The sequence below is a fragment of the Gigantopelta aegis genome, chromosome 15 (genome assembly GCF_016097555.1).
Source record: "Gigantopelta aegis isolate Gae_Host chromosome 15, Gae_host_genome, whole genome shotgun sequence".
Lineage (NCBI taxonomy): Eukaryota > Metazoa > Mollusca > Gastropoda > Neomphalida > Peltospiridae > Gigantopelta > Gigantopelta aegis.
The window spans coordinates 6,465,114-6,485,035 of NC_054713.1; the positions used below are offsets into that span (position 1 = coordinate 6,465,114).

Sequence of the window (19,922 nt, forward strand, 5' to 3'; positions counted from 1 at the left end):
TTACACCTACCCATTGAGCCTTGCGGAGCACTCACTCAGGGTTTGAAGTCGGTATCTGGATTAAAAAACCCATGCCTCGACTGGGATCCGAACCCAGTACCTACCAGCCTGTAGACCGATGGCTAACCACGACGCCACCGAGGCCGGTAGGTCATATAAATGAGCCCTTGCTGCATTAGGAAAAATTTAGCGGATTTCCTCTGATGACTACGTGTCAGAATTACCAAGTGTTTGACATCCAGTGGCCGATGATTAATTAATCAATGTGCTCTAGTGGTGTCGTTAAACAAAAGAAATTTTGCTTTTTGTGGAGTTACCTACAAAACTAAATTTTACAAATTGTGCGAAACGATAGCATCCACCCTGTGAAAATTAGTGTATCCGCATGCCCCAATTATTCCATCGATCATGAGAAATGTAAATATCATGAAGTGTAAGTTACCTACAGCTGAAACGAACACGTTCTCTTTGATGTTGTATTTCAAAAGACAAAGCCACGCCCCCTTAATACGCATACGTCACTGAGCCAGTGCGAGCAAATTCTACAACATAAAAACTGCTGGAATGCTCCTGTGATCTTATCACGGATGACTGGCGACGCTCAATAAGTCGTGTATAAATCCCCAATATTTTGGGTCTGATTTTGTACTAACCATGCGCGAGTGGAATCGATGTTTTTGTACCGCTACAGTACACTGGTCGTCGTCCGTATAATATGTCGTCGCTTCATGTCTAATTGCCCAAATTGTTCGAACAATGTAGAACCGTAAAATGTCAATAGTGAATCAAGCAGTTTGAAAGGATGTTAATTGTTTGTAATAGTTAGGCGATGTGTATATATATTATGTCAGTGTATTACGACAACTACTTATATCTTACTTGGATATAAAGTGTGTTTTGTTTAACGACACCACTAGAGCACACTACTGGACGTGACACATAGTTCTCAGCTAAAGCTTGTTTTGTTTAGCGACACCACTAGAGTACCTCAATTAATTAATCAACGACTATTTGTATATAGAATAGAATAGATGTTAACCGACACCCCATCACGAAAAAAACATCGGCTATTTAATGTCAAACTTTTCGTAATTTTGATGTATAGTCTTAGAAAGGAAACCCGCTAACTCTTTCCATTAGTAGCAAGAACTATTTTATATTCACCATCCCACATACAGGATAGCACATACTACGGCCTTTGATATACCAGTCGTGGTGCACAGGCTGGAACGAGAAATAGACCAATGGGCCTACCGACGGGAATCGATCCCAGATAGACCGCGCATCAAGCGAGCTCTTCCTTGGATATATACATAGCCATAGGTAGTCCCAGTCGGACGTAGAAAATTGAATTGGGTTCGTATTGGACTACGGCGTAGTGGGTACGGGCTCTCATTTGTGTGGGGTGCAGACTGAATTTGGCATGAATTAACTTTATGTTAATGGTGAGAAGTTATACATAATAATAATTTAATTTAATACTAGAAAACAAATATCACGAATATCATTTATAGAATAGGGGTAACCTAGGCAACTTACAGTTCCACTGATCTTAAAACTTTAATATTTGTTCTGCATGCACATCAGAAGTTTATGCCCAAGACAGTGCGTCCAAGCCAGGTGTGCTCGAACCGTTTGTTGACGTAAGCGCTTCTCTAGCTACATTTTAATACACCCGTTTGAGAAGTTTGTTTTGTTTAACGGCACCACTAGAGCACATTGATTAATTAATCATCGGCTATTGAATGTCAAACATTTGGTAATTCTGGCACATAGTCATCAGAAAAAATCCGCAACACTTTTCTAATGCAGCCCTTCCCCACAGACAGGAAAGCACATACCACGGTCTTTGACCAGTTGTGGTGCACTGGTTATAACGAGAAAAAACAACAATCAGTTGAATGGATCCACCTAGGTGGTTCGATCCTGCAACGCAAGCACATCAAGCGAGCACTCAACCGAATGAGCTAAATCCCGCCTCTATCTTGTCATTAAAGCCAGACTGTCCATTGAAATTAACACTACGGAAACCGACTTCTGTTTATGAAGTATATGTGTAAGTTTACCGGAAAGTGTTGTAATCGTTTAACAGATTTTAAATTTCTTTTAAACGTGTATAGTTTTTTTCTTCTTTTTGTTTCTTCTTTTTTTATTTCTTTTTCTTTCTTTCTTTCTTTCTTTTTTTTTCATGTTAGAAATAGAACACAGTATATTTATGTTACAGTTTGTTTTTTCAAAAACATATTCCGTCGCTTTCAATCGTAACATAACAACTCGTTATTAAGAACTGTAATCTATATTTCTCCAAAACAAACTAAAATCATTGTATACGAAACGTGCAGAAAATTGAAAAAAACCCACCAAGATAGTGTAAAGTTTTTAAATATGTATATAATTTATAACGACGATCACCTGTTTTAAAACTGTTTTCTTCTCGTCGATCCATCTCTATAATTGACGGATGACAAGCTAAGACATAATAACGTAATTGTAAAAAAAGTTCGCTGCGTAATGGTTCTGGTTACTATTTTTATTGCATATTTTTGTTTAACGTAAACAAACGGCACCTGTAGTCACGTCTACTCTTTCATGATGACATAAACAGCCTCAAATCTAACAAGACAGTCGAACTATTTTGGTGACTTTAACACCTGAACGAAATTAGAATTCATTTAGCGTAAATAACCAGTTTATGTGATTGTATTTTGTGGGAGCTTTGCCCACTGTAATCTACATTAGTCTGTCTCAAATATATACTTATTTTTGTGCTTATATCAAATTAAGGTTCAAGTACGCTATCTGGGGAACACACCTTAGATAATTAGGCTATCTGTCTAGGACAGTGGGTTAGTGGTTAATGAGAGAGAGAGAGAGAGAGAGAGAGAGAGAGAGAGAGAGAGAGAGAGAGAGAGAGAGAGAGAGAGAGAGGGGGAGAGAGAGAGGGGGGGGAGGGGTGTAGTGGCTTACACCTACCCATTGAGTCGTTAAACTCCTCTGGATGAGAGGAAACCGGTACCGGCAAGCGAACCCAGTACATACTAGCCTTCAGTTCGATGGCTTAACCGCTAGCCTATACCACCGAGGCTGGTAGTCGTACGATCGATTGTTCTCCAAAAACTCCAAAGTTTTTTGTCGGTCCAACTAGTTTCCTAGCACTGATATATCATATCATGGAATGAGCTGGAGATTTTTTTTTACAAAAAACACATTGCTGCTATCTAGTATGTGTAACCGATATCGCAGCAGTGAGTTTTTTCCTCACTCTCTAGATGAAGAGTCGAAATAATCATGTTGGACACCAAGTATCTGTAATTATGTGTCGAGTTATCGATAAACAAATAACTCTGTCTCTGTGTGTCTCGATCTTCGTCTTCTCTCTCTCTCTCTCTCTCTCTCTCTCTCTCTCTCTCTCTCTCTCTCTCTCTCTCTCTCTCTCTCTCTCTCTCTCTCTCTCTCTCTCTGCATCTCCCTCCTCTCTCTCTCGCGCTCTCTCTCTCCCTCCCTCCTCCCCCTCTCTCTCTCTCCCTCCCTCCCTATCCTCTCTCTCTCTCCTCTCCCTCCCTCTCTCCTTCTCTCTCTCTCTCTCTCTCTCTCTCTCTCTCTCTCTCTCTGCTCCTCTCTCTCTCCTCTCTCTCTCCTCTCTCTCTCTCTCTCTCTCTCTCTCTCTCTCTCCACGTCTCTCTCTCTCTCTCCCTCCTCTCTCTTCTCTCTCTCTCTCTCTCTCTCCTCTCTCTCTCTCTCTCTCTCTCTCTCTCTCTCTCTCTCTCTCTCTCTCTCTCTCTCTCTCTCTCTCTCTCATATTCCAAATAAAGAGAAAACAGGATATCGTATTGGTGAGAATGCTGCAGTTTAGCTGTAAACAGGTCTCATAACGATTTTCCGTGTACAGGAATCTTAGAACTCGCAATTTCACTTACTTATAGGTTACCTTATACCAAACCAAATACCGCCGGTGACCATGTTCACGATGTCATTACGTCTGACAAAAGCTGTGCACCAAAACACAAATATAAACAAAAGAGTAAAACCTAACATTTAAAAAACGCTTTGTATGGGCCGGGACGTAGCCCAGTGGTAAAGCGTTCGATTGATGCGCGATCGGCCTGGGATCGATCCCGCCGGTAGGCTCATTGGGCTATTTCTCGTTCCAGCCATTGCACCATGACATGTATATGAAAGGCAACACATAGTGGTATGTGCTATCCTGTCTGTGGGATGGTGCACATAAAAGATCCCTTGCTACTAATGGAAACAAAATGTAGCGGGTTTTCCTCTTTTACACTTTTCAAAAGTTCCAAATATTTGACATCGATTAGCCGATGATTAATAAATCAATGTGCTCTAGTGGTGTCGTTAAACAAAACAAACATTAACCTCTTTGTAAAACAACATTCTCTATGTCGCATGTCATAAAATCTCATGATTTTCGTACAAGACCACCTTTACATTTTAGCACGATTTGTCGCCGACATGAACGGATTTAGCCGAAGACAACCCACATATGTATGTGTGTTACGAAAGCTGTCACATAACTGTATTATTTCGGTGATATTTATGTGTTGCGTTATGGGCGAAACCGTCGACCCCCAGACCCAATGTTGTAAGTAATGCGTTCGCGGTTACGGAAACTGGGTTAACACGCTTCCTTCCGGCTTTCTTTCATTGTTGGCTATTCATAACACGTACCTTGTTTCTGTAGAGCTTATATACAACATACAGTTTCAAAATTAATGTTAGTTCCTGGCTATATATATCAGGATTATATCTAGACAGAAATGACTATGGGGAATGGAGGGGGGGGGGGGGGGGGATCTTCGGCAACAAGATAGTATAAAAAAAAAAGTGTTTGTCAAATCAGAACATATTAAATCGTTTATAGGATCTTCCGCAACAAGATAGTTTGTAATATAGTTTTTAAATTTAAAAAACATTTTTGGCGGTTACTTTTTTAAAGTGTTTGTCTTTTCTTTGGGGGGCCGTGTGCACAACAGCTACCTTTACCCCCCCCCCCCGGAGGCCCCCCCTCCTCGCACCCACATACACCCCACCTAACTACCCCCGCTAGGGACGGTCCTATATTTGTAGGGTTTGTTTCCTAGTTTAGTTCCCTAGTGTAGTGATGACGTCAGACTATTGTTAGGCTGAACGGGTGAATAAGTGTAGTTTAGTAATATAGGAAGACGGAAGGAAGCGTTTTATTCAAAAGCGCACTCAACACACTTAAAAGTAAATATCTATGGTTATAACATGACGTGAGATATTTGGCGGTTAAGAATAACACAGATAATTAGAGATAGCTACCCGCTGTCGCCCCGCCATGGACTACTCTCGTTGGTTATAGCAGCAAGGGATAATTTTATATGTAGCATCCCACAGACAGGATAGTACATACCACGGCTTTTGTCAAACCAACTGTGGAGCACTGGCCGGAACGAGAAATGGGTCAGTGGACAAACCGACGGGCATAAATCCTAGACCGATCGCGCATCAGGCGAGCGCTATACCACAGGGCTACGTCCCGCCCCGTTGAAGCATGGATGAATGAAGAAAGGAATGTTTTATTTAACGACGCACCCAACACATTTTATTGACGGTTATATGGCGTCAGACAAATGGTTAAGGACCACACATATATTGAGAGAGGAAACCCGCTGTCGCCACTTCATGGGCTACTCTTTTCAATTAGCAACAAGGGATCTTTTATATGCACCATTCCACAGACAGGATAGTACATAACACGGCCTTTGTTACACAAGCTGTGGTGTACTGGCTGGAACGAGAAATAGCCCAATGGACCCACCGACGGGAATCGATCCTAGATCGATCGTGCATCAAGGCGAGCGCTTTACCACTGGGCTACGTCCTGCCCCGGATGCTTGAATGAATGCAAAATTGGATGGATGGATGGATGAATGAATGAATGAAATGCATAAAAAGTTATACTTAGTTTTGTTTAACGACACCACTAGAGCACACTGATTGATGAATTAATCACCAGGTATGGAATGTCAAACATTTGGTAATTCTCACACGTAATTATCAGAGGAAACCTGTTACATTGTTTCCTAATGCAGCAAGGGATCTTTTATATGCACTTTCCCACAGACAGGATAGCACATACCACGGCCTTTGACCAGTTGTGTTGCACTGGTTGAACAACCTTCCCCCGCTCAAGCTAATTTTCTTCTATCTTTTTTTTCTTTTTCAATATATATTTTCGGGGGGAACATGGCTCGAACACTCTCCCATAAAACTTTGTTCGTCACGGTCTTAGACCACCCACGTTACCAATTCCTACACATGCGGCTACACCTGAATGAATGCATGGATGAACAAATACATAATTTGCATCAGACACTGAAGACATGCTAATGTATGTCATTTAGCCAATAAAGTACAACGTCGTCCACCTCGCTTTACGTTGACGCTTCTTTTACATCAGAGGGCGGGACCTAGTCCAGTAGTAGAGCGCTCGCTCGATGCGCGGTCGCTGTGGGATCGATCCCCGTCGGTGGGCCCATTGGGCTATTTCTCGCTCCAGCCAGTGCACCACGACTGGTATATCAAAGGCAGTGGTATGTGCTATCCTGTCTGTGGGATGGTGCATATAAAAGATCCCTTGCTACTAATGGAAAAATGTAGCGGGTTTTCTTTCTATGACTGTGTCAAAATTACCATATGTTTGACATCCAATAGACGATGATTAATAAATCAATGTGCTCTAGTGGTGTCGTTAAACAAAACAAACTCTTTCATATAAATCCGTCTATTGTAATCTGTGCAAAAAAGTCACCTTGGTGTTGTTGTTGTTGTTGTTAATTTTGTTTTTATTTATTTTGAAGGGGTGGGGTGAACAGGATGTTGTTACAATCGTGAATCTTACTTGGGTGATAATTGTGTAAATACCAACACATCAACATAAAACTCAAAATATCTTTTTCAGGTGTATTAAAAAAAATAAAAAAGATGAAGATGAAGAATAAAAAAGAGGCAAACCATTGTAAAGAGAATGTGTATATATAAGTAAGGACATGTTACACAATGCATGTATTAGACGCTGGAGGATGTCTCGTGTTAACGTTTTAAATTGCGGTTTTCATTGAGACGTCGTAAACAATGCGGGTAGCCTGGAGGTGTGTATCACGAAAGACGAACACGTTAGAGTGGAGAGTGATACATGGCGAGGTGTGGGGGCGAAAAGAGGGGGGTGGCGTCAACGTAACATTGGGAGGGGTGTAGGGAAGAACGTTTGCTTGGAGCACTGAAGGATTTTTTTAGATTTTTTTTTTACAATAGGATGGTGTGGAGGAGCGGATTTAAAGGCACTACCCGCCACTTCTCTTTCCCTCCCTCTCTGTCTCTCCCCCCCCCCCCCCCGTCTCTCTTCCTTCCTCAGTCTGTTTCTCTCTCTCTCTCTCTCTCTCTCTCTCTCTCTCTCTCTCTCTCTCTCTCTCTCTCTCTCTCTCTCTCTCTCTCTCTCTCTCTCTCCCCTCTCACCATCTCCACATATGTCATTCTCATCCACCCACCCCACTACCACCCCACCACTTACTTTGTTTCTTCCACTAGCTACAAATAGGTTTGTCCCTATTATTTTGTCCTAATCTATACAAATATTCTCGGAACGAAAGTTTGCCACACAAAATAGAACCTTTCAACATAAAATAGATAACAAAAGTGAAGAATTTCCTATTCAAATTCAACATACACTCAACGTACACTCGAAACCCATACATCTGCACTGAAACACGAAGTGTCATGACATCCACTGGTACACATTAGACACTCGAAGTTAATTCATACAGATGGGTTTAGCAAGCAACACAAAACAAAAAAACCGCAAGCGTAACACTTTTTTATGCTCGGTATTTCAGTTTAATGAACTTTGACCTCTAATAATGCTAACAATCTGTATGTGGTATTGAAAACAAATTTCAGGGTCGCGGTATGAGACTGGAGAAAATGAGGGTTACGTGTGTTACAAAGAGATGTGATTGTGTTGTGTATGTGACCAGAATTTCTCAGTAATAATGCATCTACTTCACGACAAATATGTCTAGGTAGGGGGTAAGGGCACGATTACAAAAAAAACCCACACACATACACAAAAACACCCGAGTGTGGCATTTAAAAAAAAAAATAATCGGCGAGGTGGGATGTAGCCTAGTGGAAAAGCGTTCGCCTGATGCGAGGTCGATTTAGGATCGATCCCCGTCCGTGGGCCTATTGGGCTATTCCTCGTTCGAGCCACCAGTGCACCATAACTGGTATATCAAAGAACGTGACATGTGCTGTGCTATCTGTGCAAAAATGCATATAAAAGATCCCTTGCTGCCAAATAATTGACATCCAATAGCCGATGATGAATAAATCAATATGTTCTAGTGGTGTCGTTGAACAGAAACAACTGGTTAGCTGGAAAAGTGGTAGGAATCATTGCTCCCTTAAGGCTGATGGCTTAACGACTACAGCACAGAAACTGGTGACCCACCCTTTTAGATATCACAGAAACTGGTGACCCACCCTTTTAGATATCACAGAAACTGGTGACCCACCCTTTCAGATATCACAGAAACTGGTGATCCACCCTTTTAGATATCACAGAAACTGGTGGCCCACCATTTTAGATATCACAGAAACTGGTGGCCCACCCTTTTAGATATGTCAACTGAGGTTGGATCGATTGTGCCATTAAATGCGGGAGTTTTAATCCCTGAGCCACACCCCGATGTCAAAGATCCCGTCAGACACCTATATACTTACACATACAAAACCCCTGCTACTTGTTATTCATGGGCATGGAATGGACGTCTAGTCTGTTTGCCGATTAATGACGGCAGCTTTTAAAGTTAAGTGCAGAATTACCATACATAATGTAGCGACCGTCGTGCAATTTATTGACCTCCGTATCAAATAAAAAGCGCATACATTTATTCAAATTTCAAGCCCTGACGCAACACGGGCTGTCTGCCGGTCCACCGTGGACTTTATTACTGCCCTCGGAGTTGGATAATAAGCCGGGTTTATTCCCATTAAATAAACTGGGATGCGATAGTGATCTGGGATCAAGATGAGTTTGTGTAAGGCGCGGGCCATATTTGTAAAATCAACAGTGAAAATGCGAATAAGTAGTTCTACGGCGCTCGGCTCGTGGTGCATTATGCTTCACTCAGACGCCAGGGATAAGAACTGATTTGAAAAATTCCTCTAGAGATTAGCTCATGGTCCAGTTCAGCTAGGTTGGGGTTTTTTTTTTAAATGATCAGGACAGGTCTAGATTTGTGGTCGTTTCAGTTCGTAAGGTGGGACGGGGGCGGGGAAGGGGGGAGGGCATTTGGCATGGGGACGACGATGTAATTTTGTATTTCAATATCGCTTCTCAAAATGATAAACTTAAATAACTAAATATTATTTGCAACATCCAGCAGACATACAATTTGTCACGAGAGGGACAAAGGGGGAGGGGGGAGAGAGAGGGGAGAGAGAGGGGGAGAGGGGAGAGTGATGGAGATAATGGGGGAGGGAATGGGAGAGAATGAGAGAAAGAATAAGAGAGAAGAATGAGAGAGAGAGAGAGAGAGAGAGAGAGAGAGAGAGAGAGAGAGAGAGAGAGAGAGAGAGAGAGAGAGAGAGAGCAGAGCTGTCAACCTGTGACAATTCTTAGGCGTGATTAAATTAGAAATCAGGGTCCAGGGACTGCAGGCTCTTGGCCTGGTTCAGGGCAAACTTTTTTGTTGTTTGTTTGTTTGTTTGTTTAAGTCCAAAATGGAAATCTCTAAAAAAAACAAATCGAGCGAGTGCAAGTTTTACTAATTAATACGGTTAATGTTAAACCATACAAGTCTGTCATCGGTAGCACCCGCGAGTGATTGTTGGTATTGAACGGAGGATATGTTCAATATGCTGTGTTATTATTAATAGGTAACGAATTCAGATACCTGCATAATCAGCATATAGTTCCATTCAGCTCTAAAATATAAACCACGATTATGAACTATTTTTATGTTTTAAGTGTGCGATAATAGTAACGTTGTCTGAGAGCGTGATGTTTGTTAAAAATGCGTAACACTCACGCCAAATGCGTAAGAGTTGACAGGTATGAGATAGACTGATTGAACAATTAATGAATCTTTCACGACTCCATTATAAAAATACATCAGTTATTGGGTGTCAAACAAAGGTATGTTCAAAAGCTAAATTTAAACAGTGTAACAAAACAAAACAAAAACACCAACAAAATTGTAGTATTAAGTGTAAAGAGCTGCGCAAAAATACAGCTCTGACAAAGGTAACAACAAAATAAGTAATCATTTATCTTCCTTTTTCGGAACATCTAACATCACTACTGTTTTGCACTCACGCCTTTGCTGACGTAATTATTGGTACATTATGTACGTTGGTACGATTTTGGATACGATATTTTTTTTACCATAGATCCAACTGTGTTCTTTATTGGCATTGCTGAAAAATATACCGGCCTCGGTGGCGTCGTGGCAGGCCATCGGTCTACAGGCTGATAGGTACTGGGTTCGGATCCCAGTCGAGGCATGGGATTTGTAATCCAGATACCGACTCCAAACCCTGAGTGAGTGCTTCGCAAGGCTCAATGGGTAGGTGTAAACCACTTGCACCGACCAGTGATCCATAACTGGTTCAACAAAGGCCATGGTTTGTGCTATCCTGCCTGTGGGTCATTTTGTAACATCGCGGTGCGGTCGATTCAAATAAACGTAGATTTTTTTTTTTTTTTTTTTTGGGGGGGGGGGGGGGTTGTGTGGGTTTTTTATGTGTGTATTTGATACGAGTTTTTCCATTGCAGCGATATCAGTTTTTGTTTCGTTGTGTTGTTGTTTATTCAATACGTTCGGGATCGGCTCTAGCGTAAATCAAATTACTCATTACCTACCCTACACCTGTTCATTTGCACGTGCAGAAAGTACTCAATTCCTGTGTAATGCAGTCATTTGCTTTTTATAAAACGTAATTCAAGACATATGAGCCAAATTTAGAAGGACGCATCCCAGACTGAACTTCATGAACTGGGATGTGACATATATTATCACCTTCTATTTTTATTTATAACATACCATACACTTTTTTTAATTTTTTTTTTTCTTTGTAATGTTGACGTTATAACGCCTGTGCTATAAACAGTTTATAAATATATATATATTTTTTTAAATCATTTCACTGATAACAACTTTCATAGCTCTTTTTGATGCAATGTGCATTGGACTGTTATTTTATTGTTGGAGGAACATAAACTCTCTCTCTCTCTCTCTCTCTCTCTCTCTCTCTCTCTCTCTCTCTCTCTCTCTCTCTCTCTCTCTCTCTCTCTCTCTCTCTCTCTCTCTCTCTCGCTCTCTCTCTCTGTGCGTGTGTCTGTGTGAGTGTGTGTGTGTGTCTGTGTGTGTGTGCGTGCGGGTCCTTTTTCTGTGTTTTTTTTGTGGGGTTTTTTTTTTTTATTATTTTTATTGGGGCTTGTGCTTTTGGGAAGTGGGATAAGGATGTATGTAGAACCTATTTTCTTTTCTTAGATGAGTTTTTCGGGAGTTTATCGGATTTGCGTGTGTGTCGTTTAGGGTGGGACAGTCTTTATTTCGCTGAGAAAACCTGGACGTTTTATTTAGAAATAATCACCAATGTCCAACGTTCTCTTTCAGTTATGTTTCCAAATGCCGAAAGAAGCCGAAAGAAGCCGATGACTTCCAAATCAGTCTCGGTCATGTAAATCTATTCTAGATAACATAATTTATTATCTGGTTACACACAAGGAAAACAAATATCCCAAGAAAGCATTTGCATGCACGAAATTTTTGTCGTGCAATTTTAGTTCCAGCGAGCATGTGTAAACACAGTATAATGACATTTACATAGCCTCCATGTTTGAATTCCTCTTAACTAGAATACTTTCCCTTGTTGCTAGCATTCTTCGGATGCGTGCACAAGAACAGCTTTTTAAGAAGCGCATAACTACTTTAAAGCTTTATGTATTCTCTAAATTGGGGATATTTGTGTGGAGTTTTGTATTTTCTATTGTATGTTTTACATATCGCTAGGGCTGGGAGGTAAACATACCACAAATAAACAAAAGTTGCTTTCTTTCTTTTTTTTCTTTTTTTGGGGGGAGTGACTTATCTAGCAGAGTGATACGAGCCAATTTGTCGTTTTCTCTCTGCCTACTAAGACATGTTCCTAAATGCAGCTTTTTCTAAAAACGCTGACTCAGCAACCTGGCAATCATGTGTTTGTGACGGCGTAAGTCTTAGTCAGCTGCAAGTGCACAAGGTTGTAAATATCTTTTAGTCGACAAAGATGTTAAAATTTGCTTAAAACCTGGTTTTGAAGATATGTAAGAAATAGAATAATACATTCGTGTCTGTTAGATACCATTTATCTCACAACTCTTTGTTTAAAAACGTTTCAAACTCGCTTTCGCTCGTTTGAGACATTTTAAAACAACTCGTTGTGAGATAAATGGTATCTAACGGCCACTCATGTATTATTCTCTATGTATATATTTTAGGTAGTTTATTTTTACGTATTTTCGCGCTTACATTCAATTACGGTCCAAGTACGCTGTTTTTGGCACACGGGTAAGCTATCTGGGCCGTCTGTCCAGGACAGCCAGTTAATCAGACGTCGCTCTCGCCCCCCCCCCCCCCCCCCATTGCTCTACTGTGACTATAGTTCAAGGAGAATAATTTTAGTATTGTGAATGTATATGGCATGAGTGTAGTAATATCTTAAGGTAGTTCTATGGCGATGTCAAAGACAAATCATCTAATGAAATTAACACTACCTAAACCGGTCTTACACCTACCCGCTGAGTCATCAAAACTCGCTCCGAGTGGGAGACATCACCGGGGTGCGAACCCAGTAACTACCAGCCTTAAGTCCGATGGTTTAACAATTACACCAGCGAAGCAGGTGGGCGGGGTTTGAGGGGGGGGGGGGGGTTTTGTTGGGTTTTTTTTGGGTGAGTGAGGGTGTTAGGATAAAACGTCACTGGGTTGTTTAGTACATCAACTGCCTTTGCCGATAAATCTGCCGTACCAACTAAGTTTGTCAAACTCAATTGACGGCAGATGTATCGGTCTAGATAACTACCGCGCGACCTTGCCCTGAACATTATCTCCTTTTAACGGCGACATTTAAAATTTTTAAAAAAAGAAAAGAAAAAAAGATTCAGCAACGGTATCACATCACTATTTTCCACGCCTGCCTGGTCGATATAAATTACCACCAATGCAGGTAATCTGTCATTTCGTTAATTATTTCCCCTCCACGTTTCCAGCGATCTCATTGTCACCCTAGAGGCTGCCGTCGTTTTACAAGCATTCTGTTTACCGAGAAACCTTGTCTACACGGCAACCTAACGCTAGCGGACAACAAACGTCTCATCTGCTACATTCTCCAGCCTCGTTCGACTCTTGTCACGTGACAATCACCCCTGGCAGACGACATCGACCGTCTGTTTGATGTTGCAACAATGCACCCAATATATTTGTTGTCCAGTTCCTCCGTAGCACGTGCGGCGTGCATTGTGGCGGGAACAAAGCGGTGTTAATGTTTAAATTGTTTCCTGTAACAAAATATCCCCTGTATTCGTTGCTTTTGTGACTCGGGGAGACCGGGTGATTGGTATCTGTGACAAATGGTGACCTTTTTTTAAATACGTTCTCCCTTGCTAGATAAACACAGTCGTGGTTTATAACGTGTTGTCTGTTTGCTTTACAGGGGGAAAAAAGGCTTATACGGGATAGTATTGAGTTACAAAGAAGTTAGAGTTAGCCCATTATGTATGTATCTTTTTAAAATAATAAGTTTGTACAAATCTGTGCATAAAAGTTTTGCCCAAAAAGCAAATATTCGTAACATTATACTTTAATATTTTCAGACAAATGCGTGGGTTTTTTTCTGTCTTCTTTTCTCTTCTAGCCTTTACATTCTATAAAGACGATTCTACATTTTTGACAAATACAATAAAAGGGATACACCGTTTCAAAAAGGGGTTACGTACGCCCTGTGCACCCCACCCATCCATCCTGTATCCGTCATGTATTCAAAACATTTTATCCAAAGCTACAATATTACATCTGTTAAATTTTCAAGGGGCGGTAAAGCACTCACTTGATGCACGGTCGGTCTAGGATCAATTCCCATCGGTGGTCCTCATTGGGCTATTTATTTATCATTTCATTCAGTGATCCACCACTGGTGTAACAAAGGCTGTGGTATGTACTATCCTGTCTCTTTAAATGCTGCATATAAAAGTAGCGGTAGCGGCTTTCCTCTCTCATTACCTATGCGGTCCTTAACCATATATCCAACGCCATATATAACCGCAATCACAATGCCGTGAATTCGTCGTTACATAAACATTCCTTCTTTTTTTCTTTTCTTTTTTCTTTCTTTTTTTCTTTTTTTATCCCTTCCTTCAGTTTTCAAAATTGTTTACTGTTTTTGCCCCACTGCTTCCAGACGGAAACGTTATCGCTCTAAAACAAAAAAAAATAATATGTGCTATTTGTCGTGTCGTATCGTGTAGCTTAGAATATGTGGCAGCGACCCTATATCAGTACAAACATGCATACTAAACCATCTGGATTTAATTCGAACGTAGCTCAATATCACTGTCGTCTCAGCATGTTAAAAAAGAAAAAAAAGAAAAAAGTTTCTTGTTTTTCGTCTCGCTATGACAGAAGCCATGTTTTAACCTAAACTCAGGTGTCCGGGCCGACACAAGCTTTTTGCATTTTCATCCATTCACGTCAGTTTATTTACCTGCCCGATCTACATACGTACATAGCTCGCATACCCGCCGATACGCTTCCCTGAGCAGGGCTCTGTAAATGTAATAACCGTAGCTTTAAAGAGACCATGACGAGACCGTCCCGTCTTTGCTGTTGTTGTTAAAGGGACAATATCGGGAAATCTCTTTTTATTATGTTTTACACTAACGCTAGGGGTACGTTCAGCAAGATGTTTGTCGCTAACTCTTTTTTGTGTGCTATTTGTGTGTGTGTGTGGGGGGGGGGGGGGGGGGTCTTTTCTTTTTAAACGCTACACATTAAACCGAATAACCACTTCGGGAACCAGGGAAAATAGTTTGCAAACGTTTAGCGATAAACGGCTAATTGAACGTAGGCATAGGCCCCGTTTTACGAAGCGATCTTAGTACTAAATCACCTTAAAGGAGAGGTCAATTAAGGCATTTGGCCTGGTATGCATATATATAATGCACATTATTGCTTAATATCAACACGTATACTCGTATAGTTAATTAATAAAACGGTTAAATGTGACGGCTATTATATATAACGGGCGCAGCCATTTTGTACCATCTCAGTGAGTACGTCCTCTGGCGAGATGGTGGTTACGTAATACTTAACGTGTAACGTCAGGAATGAGCCTTAGAACTAGAGAAACACAATCTACCTTGTTTTTGCGGGATGATAAATAGTCATACATTGCAATGTTCTGTAATAATACACATCCCAGTAAGCCAGCAATAAGTATATCCAGCACTATATATATTAGTTTTCAATACAAAATAAAATACCATTGTCAAAGTGACTGCACAACAAGTCGAAACAATTAACAATGTTTTGCCCATGCATTAACCTACGTACTGAAATGATACATATGGTGTTTTCTTAGTTAATTGGTCTATGCTGTTTAGTTGCTTCTACCTGTGATTCTTGATTGGCAGGTGTGTATTTGATTGGTAACCAGACGAGCCAATTAATTGACGCTGTCTAGACACAAAAATACATACCGGTATTGTGGAATATTACCTGTCGCCCCTAAAATTGTAATGGACATGGTTTATTACTGTAAATAGTTCTGTAAAACTATTGATTAAGTAGACTTTTCCATCTAAAAGCACAGAACTGACCAATTACGTAGTCCCAAAGAAAAGAAAATTATCACTTGGGTATTGTGGGTTGTCGGTTTTGCTCCAACGTAGCATATCAATAGGCCTAATTTTGTACATTTTTCCTTTGGATTATTTAAGAGAGAAAAATACTATAACCCCATTTTGTTCCGTTAATGCAACTTGAAATATATTTAGTTAAATAGTTTATTATAATATTACGTCATTTATGCTGTTTTACAAGTCAGGTTGATCAAAGAGAAGCGCCTTGTCGAAAATTACTGCTTTTGTTTACACTGTACATAAAGGAGATGGTCAGGAGCTGACGTTACTTCGCCCCAAGCTATCCTACCGGACGTCACAAAAACGAAACAAAATGGCTGCCCCCAGTTAGCAGGAATAATCATGTTTTTTTATTAACTCTAACATTACGCGTTTTTCATTTGCTAAAGTGTCAGTATGTGTTGGTGGTCCGGGTATGCATCTTTCCAACACATAAGGCTCTTGTTTGAGTTGACCCTACCTTTAAGTGCTTAAGGTAGCAATGCACTTAAGGTGATCTTAGGCTCGAAATTGTATTTATATCTTATTTGAGACAGTATTCCAGAAGCATGTATATCCACAAGTTTTAATTCTTAGGAATGCTAATATAAATCATAAGCTTTTACCCGCGTTTATCTCAAATGTTTTTGCGTGGATGTTAAAACGAAAGTTGCATTCGTTATAAGTCAAATACGTTGAATTGCTTATGTTTTTCTTACACACCCGTTGGTGAGAACACCATGTGTTATTTATGACAACACATACCCTGTTTACACACGTACGTGTGGTAACAATTTCAAGACATACGATTGGCTGCTACTAGGTGATGACCAGGTCACCAATGTCATGCATCCAATGAAAAACTACTCGATGGAAATTGATTAGATTGTAACGTATAGTTAACCTGACGTTCATGTGTCTGTGACGCGTAAGTTAGCTACAAGTGTAACGGCTGTAAATAACTTTTAGTCGAAAGTGTTTTTGGTGTGGAGGTGTTATTGTGTGGGGGTTTTCCCTTTAAAAAAAAAAAATATTATTGTTATTTAACGACGCAAGCAACAGGGCCCGTGTTTATAAAACTTAAAGTCTAGACTTTAATAAAGTCCAGACTTTAACGTAATGCTATTTGAATGGCGTTGCCATGCCGTTAACGTAATGCTATTTGAATGGCGTTATTAAAGTCTAGACTTTAAGGTTTATAAGCACGGGGCCTGATTATAGATAACGGTTATATGACGTCAGGCATGTGTTTAAGGATCACACAGATATTGAGAGAGGAAGCCTACTGACGCCACTCCATACAAGCTACTTTATTCAATCAGCAGTAAGGGATCTTTTATATGCATCATCCTACAGACATCACCACATCGTATTATCATTACTGCCAAACAGCTATGTAGAGTTGCAATGAATCACTGGGCATTGTTACAGGCATTAATTACATCTACTGTCGTAGATAGAATGATGGAAAAACATGGTAAAAAGGTTTCAGGTCGGCTTATTTTGCACGAATATCTCTATCGGTTTTTCCCGAATTTAGGGATTTATTCCAGCCACACATACTGAAGAGAACGCGTAGACGTGTATCAAATTAGTATTATATGTTTGTATCCATATTGGTACTGATGAATTACTACCGATGATCCCACTGATATCGGGATATAGATATCGGTAAATATCTGTATGCAAAAGACGTTATCGATTTATTGTGTCTCATTACATTTTATGAAACACTATATATGTTCAATTACATTGAATATGATACGCTATATAAATTTTATTAATTATTATAAAGTTAAATTTTGTTACATTGTGGCCGATTTGTTTATGTTGGTTGGTTGGTTGGTTGGATGGATGGTTGGATGGTTGGATGGCTTGTTGGTTGGTTGGTTGGTTGGTTGGTTGGTAAATTCGTTCGTTCATTTGTTCGTTCTGTAATGTTTTTGTTTTCTTTTGTTGTGTTTTTCCTTTTTCTTAATAAAAATATGAATATTAAAAGTGCAATTAAAATGAAAGGGGAATAACTCGAGTATTAAAGGAAAGATAACTCTGTACTTACTGTACATGCAGCCCTCGTGACCTAGTTGTTGCCATCCGTGACAGCAGCGGTACTTGGTCGTGTACCTCGGTTGGTAGCGTTCACGGTAAGTAGTATAGTAATGAGTCCTGAAAGTAAATAGTAAAAATAAAAATATAGCTGACATTTTGTTGAGGGGCGGGACGTAGCCCAGTGGCAAAGCGTGGTCGGTCTAGGATCGATCCCCGTCGGTGGACCCATTAGGCTATTTCTCACTCCAGCCAGTTCACCGAAACTGATTTATCAAAGGCCGTAGTATATGCTATCCTGTCTGTGGGGTGGTGCATATAAAAGATCCCTTGTTACTAATGGAAAAAATATAGCGGGTTTCCTCTCTAAAACTATATGTCAAAATTAACAAATGTTTGACATCCAATAGCCGATGATTAATAAATCAATGTGCTCTAGTGGTGTCATTAAACAAAACAATTTTTAATATATATATTTTGTTGTACAATATTTACTATTAGTTTCAGTGTCGGATGCATGGTCTTTCTAGGGAATCAGTGTAACGTTTTAAAAGGGTAAACACAGTGTATCTGGATTAGACGGGGTGCAATGTTTCAAAAGAAACCGTTATATTTAGAGACAGATGCGATTCTTACAGAAAGGGTACATCATTTAAAAGTGGCATGTGCTATTCAGAAGGTGGGGTGGGGCGTTTAAAATGACTATAGTATTTAGATAGTAGTGAGATTTGTAGAGAAGGGGGTGCAGCGTTTAAAAGGGGCATATGGTATTCGACGGAGGGGGGACAACGTTTAAAATGGCACATCGTATTTAAATAGCAGTACAATTCTTTCAGAAGTGGTGCATCGTTTAAAAGGGGTGCATCCTATTTAGAGTGAAACAATTACAGGTGGACACCATGTTAAGGGAGAGGGGTGAAAGCCCATAGGAACAGGGGAGGGGCGAAGGCCTCCTAAACACACACACACACGCGCGCACACACACACACACACACACGCATACACCACCACCACCATCACCACACAAACACACACACACACACGCATGCTTCATGACGAAAATGTACGTGTTCTTTTGTCCAGCTTTATATAAATAAGGATAAAACTCCTCCCCAAAACCCACGCCCTGCACACACACACACACACACACACACACGCACACACACGCACACACACACACACACGCACACACACGCACACATACACGCACACACACGCACACATACACACACACACGCACGCACGCACGCACACACACACACACACACACACACACGCATGCACGCACGCACGCACGCACACACACACACACGCGCACACACACGCACACACACACACACACATACACACACACACACATACACACACACACACGCACACACACATACACACACACACACACACGCACGCACACACACACGCACACACACACGCACACACACTATAGACTGTGATCACCCTACTAGAGATGGTGACCCACCACCACCACAGATATCGTTCCTACAGGCCTGTAGTGTTCAAATTCTGTGCAACCACATATCACAAATCTGCGTTCATTTATCACCCACGGTTGGTTAAACTTAGAGATCTATATCGCACAACGAGACAGTGTTTTCCGTCACAAATAAAATGCCCTTTAATTACTCCCATGCAGATATACACATTAACCATCTTTTGTTGCAGTGGGTGGGAATAGATCACATCCGTTTAGGTTACACAAACCACCCAAAGAGTCTTACACGTTCAAATGATGCGAGCGCTCCATGACGTTGTACGAAGCGCTCGAGGTTGTTTTGGGTTTTTTTGGCTTTAAAAAACCCATAAATAATATTACTTTTTTTTTTCAGGAACCAATGAAATCATTACAGTGTGCAATTTTTTCACATAGAACAATACATACTACGGCAGGGCCGTACCCTCTGGTGGGCAGGGGGGGGGGGGGGGCGAGAGAATC

The 19,922-nt window shown here is 40.7% G+C and overlaps 1 protein-coding gene across 9 annotated transcripts in view; it reads right to left on the minus strand.

Annotated features, from left to right (window-relative positions):
- LOC121389916 (multiple epidermal growth factor-like domains protein 6) overlaps positions 1-19,922 on the minus strand; it is a 222,743-nt gene that overhangs the window by 163,829 nt on the left and 38,992 nt on the right. For all 9 annotated transcript variants that reach the window (XM_041521583.1, XM_041521581.1, XM_041521579.1 and 6 more), the window contains exon 3: positions 17,982-18,088. In XM_041521583.1, the coding sequence (XP_041377517.1) occupies positions 17,982-18,088 (107 nt within the window). The remainder of the gene's footprint in view (positions 1-17,981; positions 18,089-19,922) is intronic.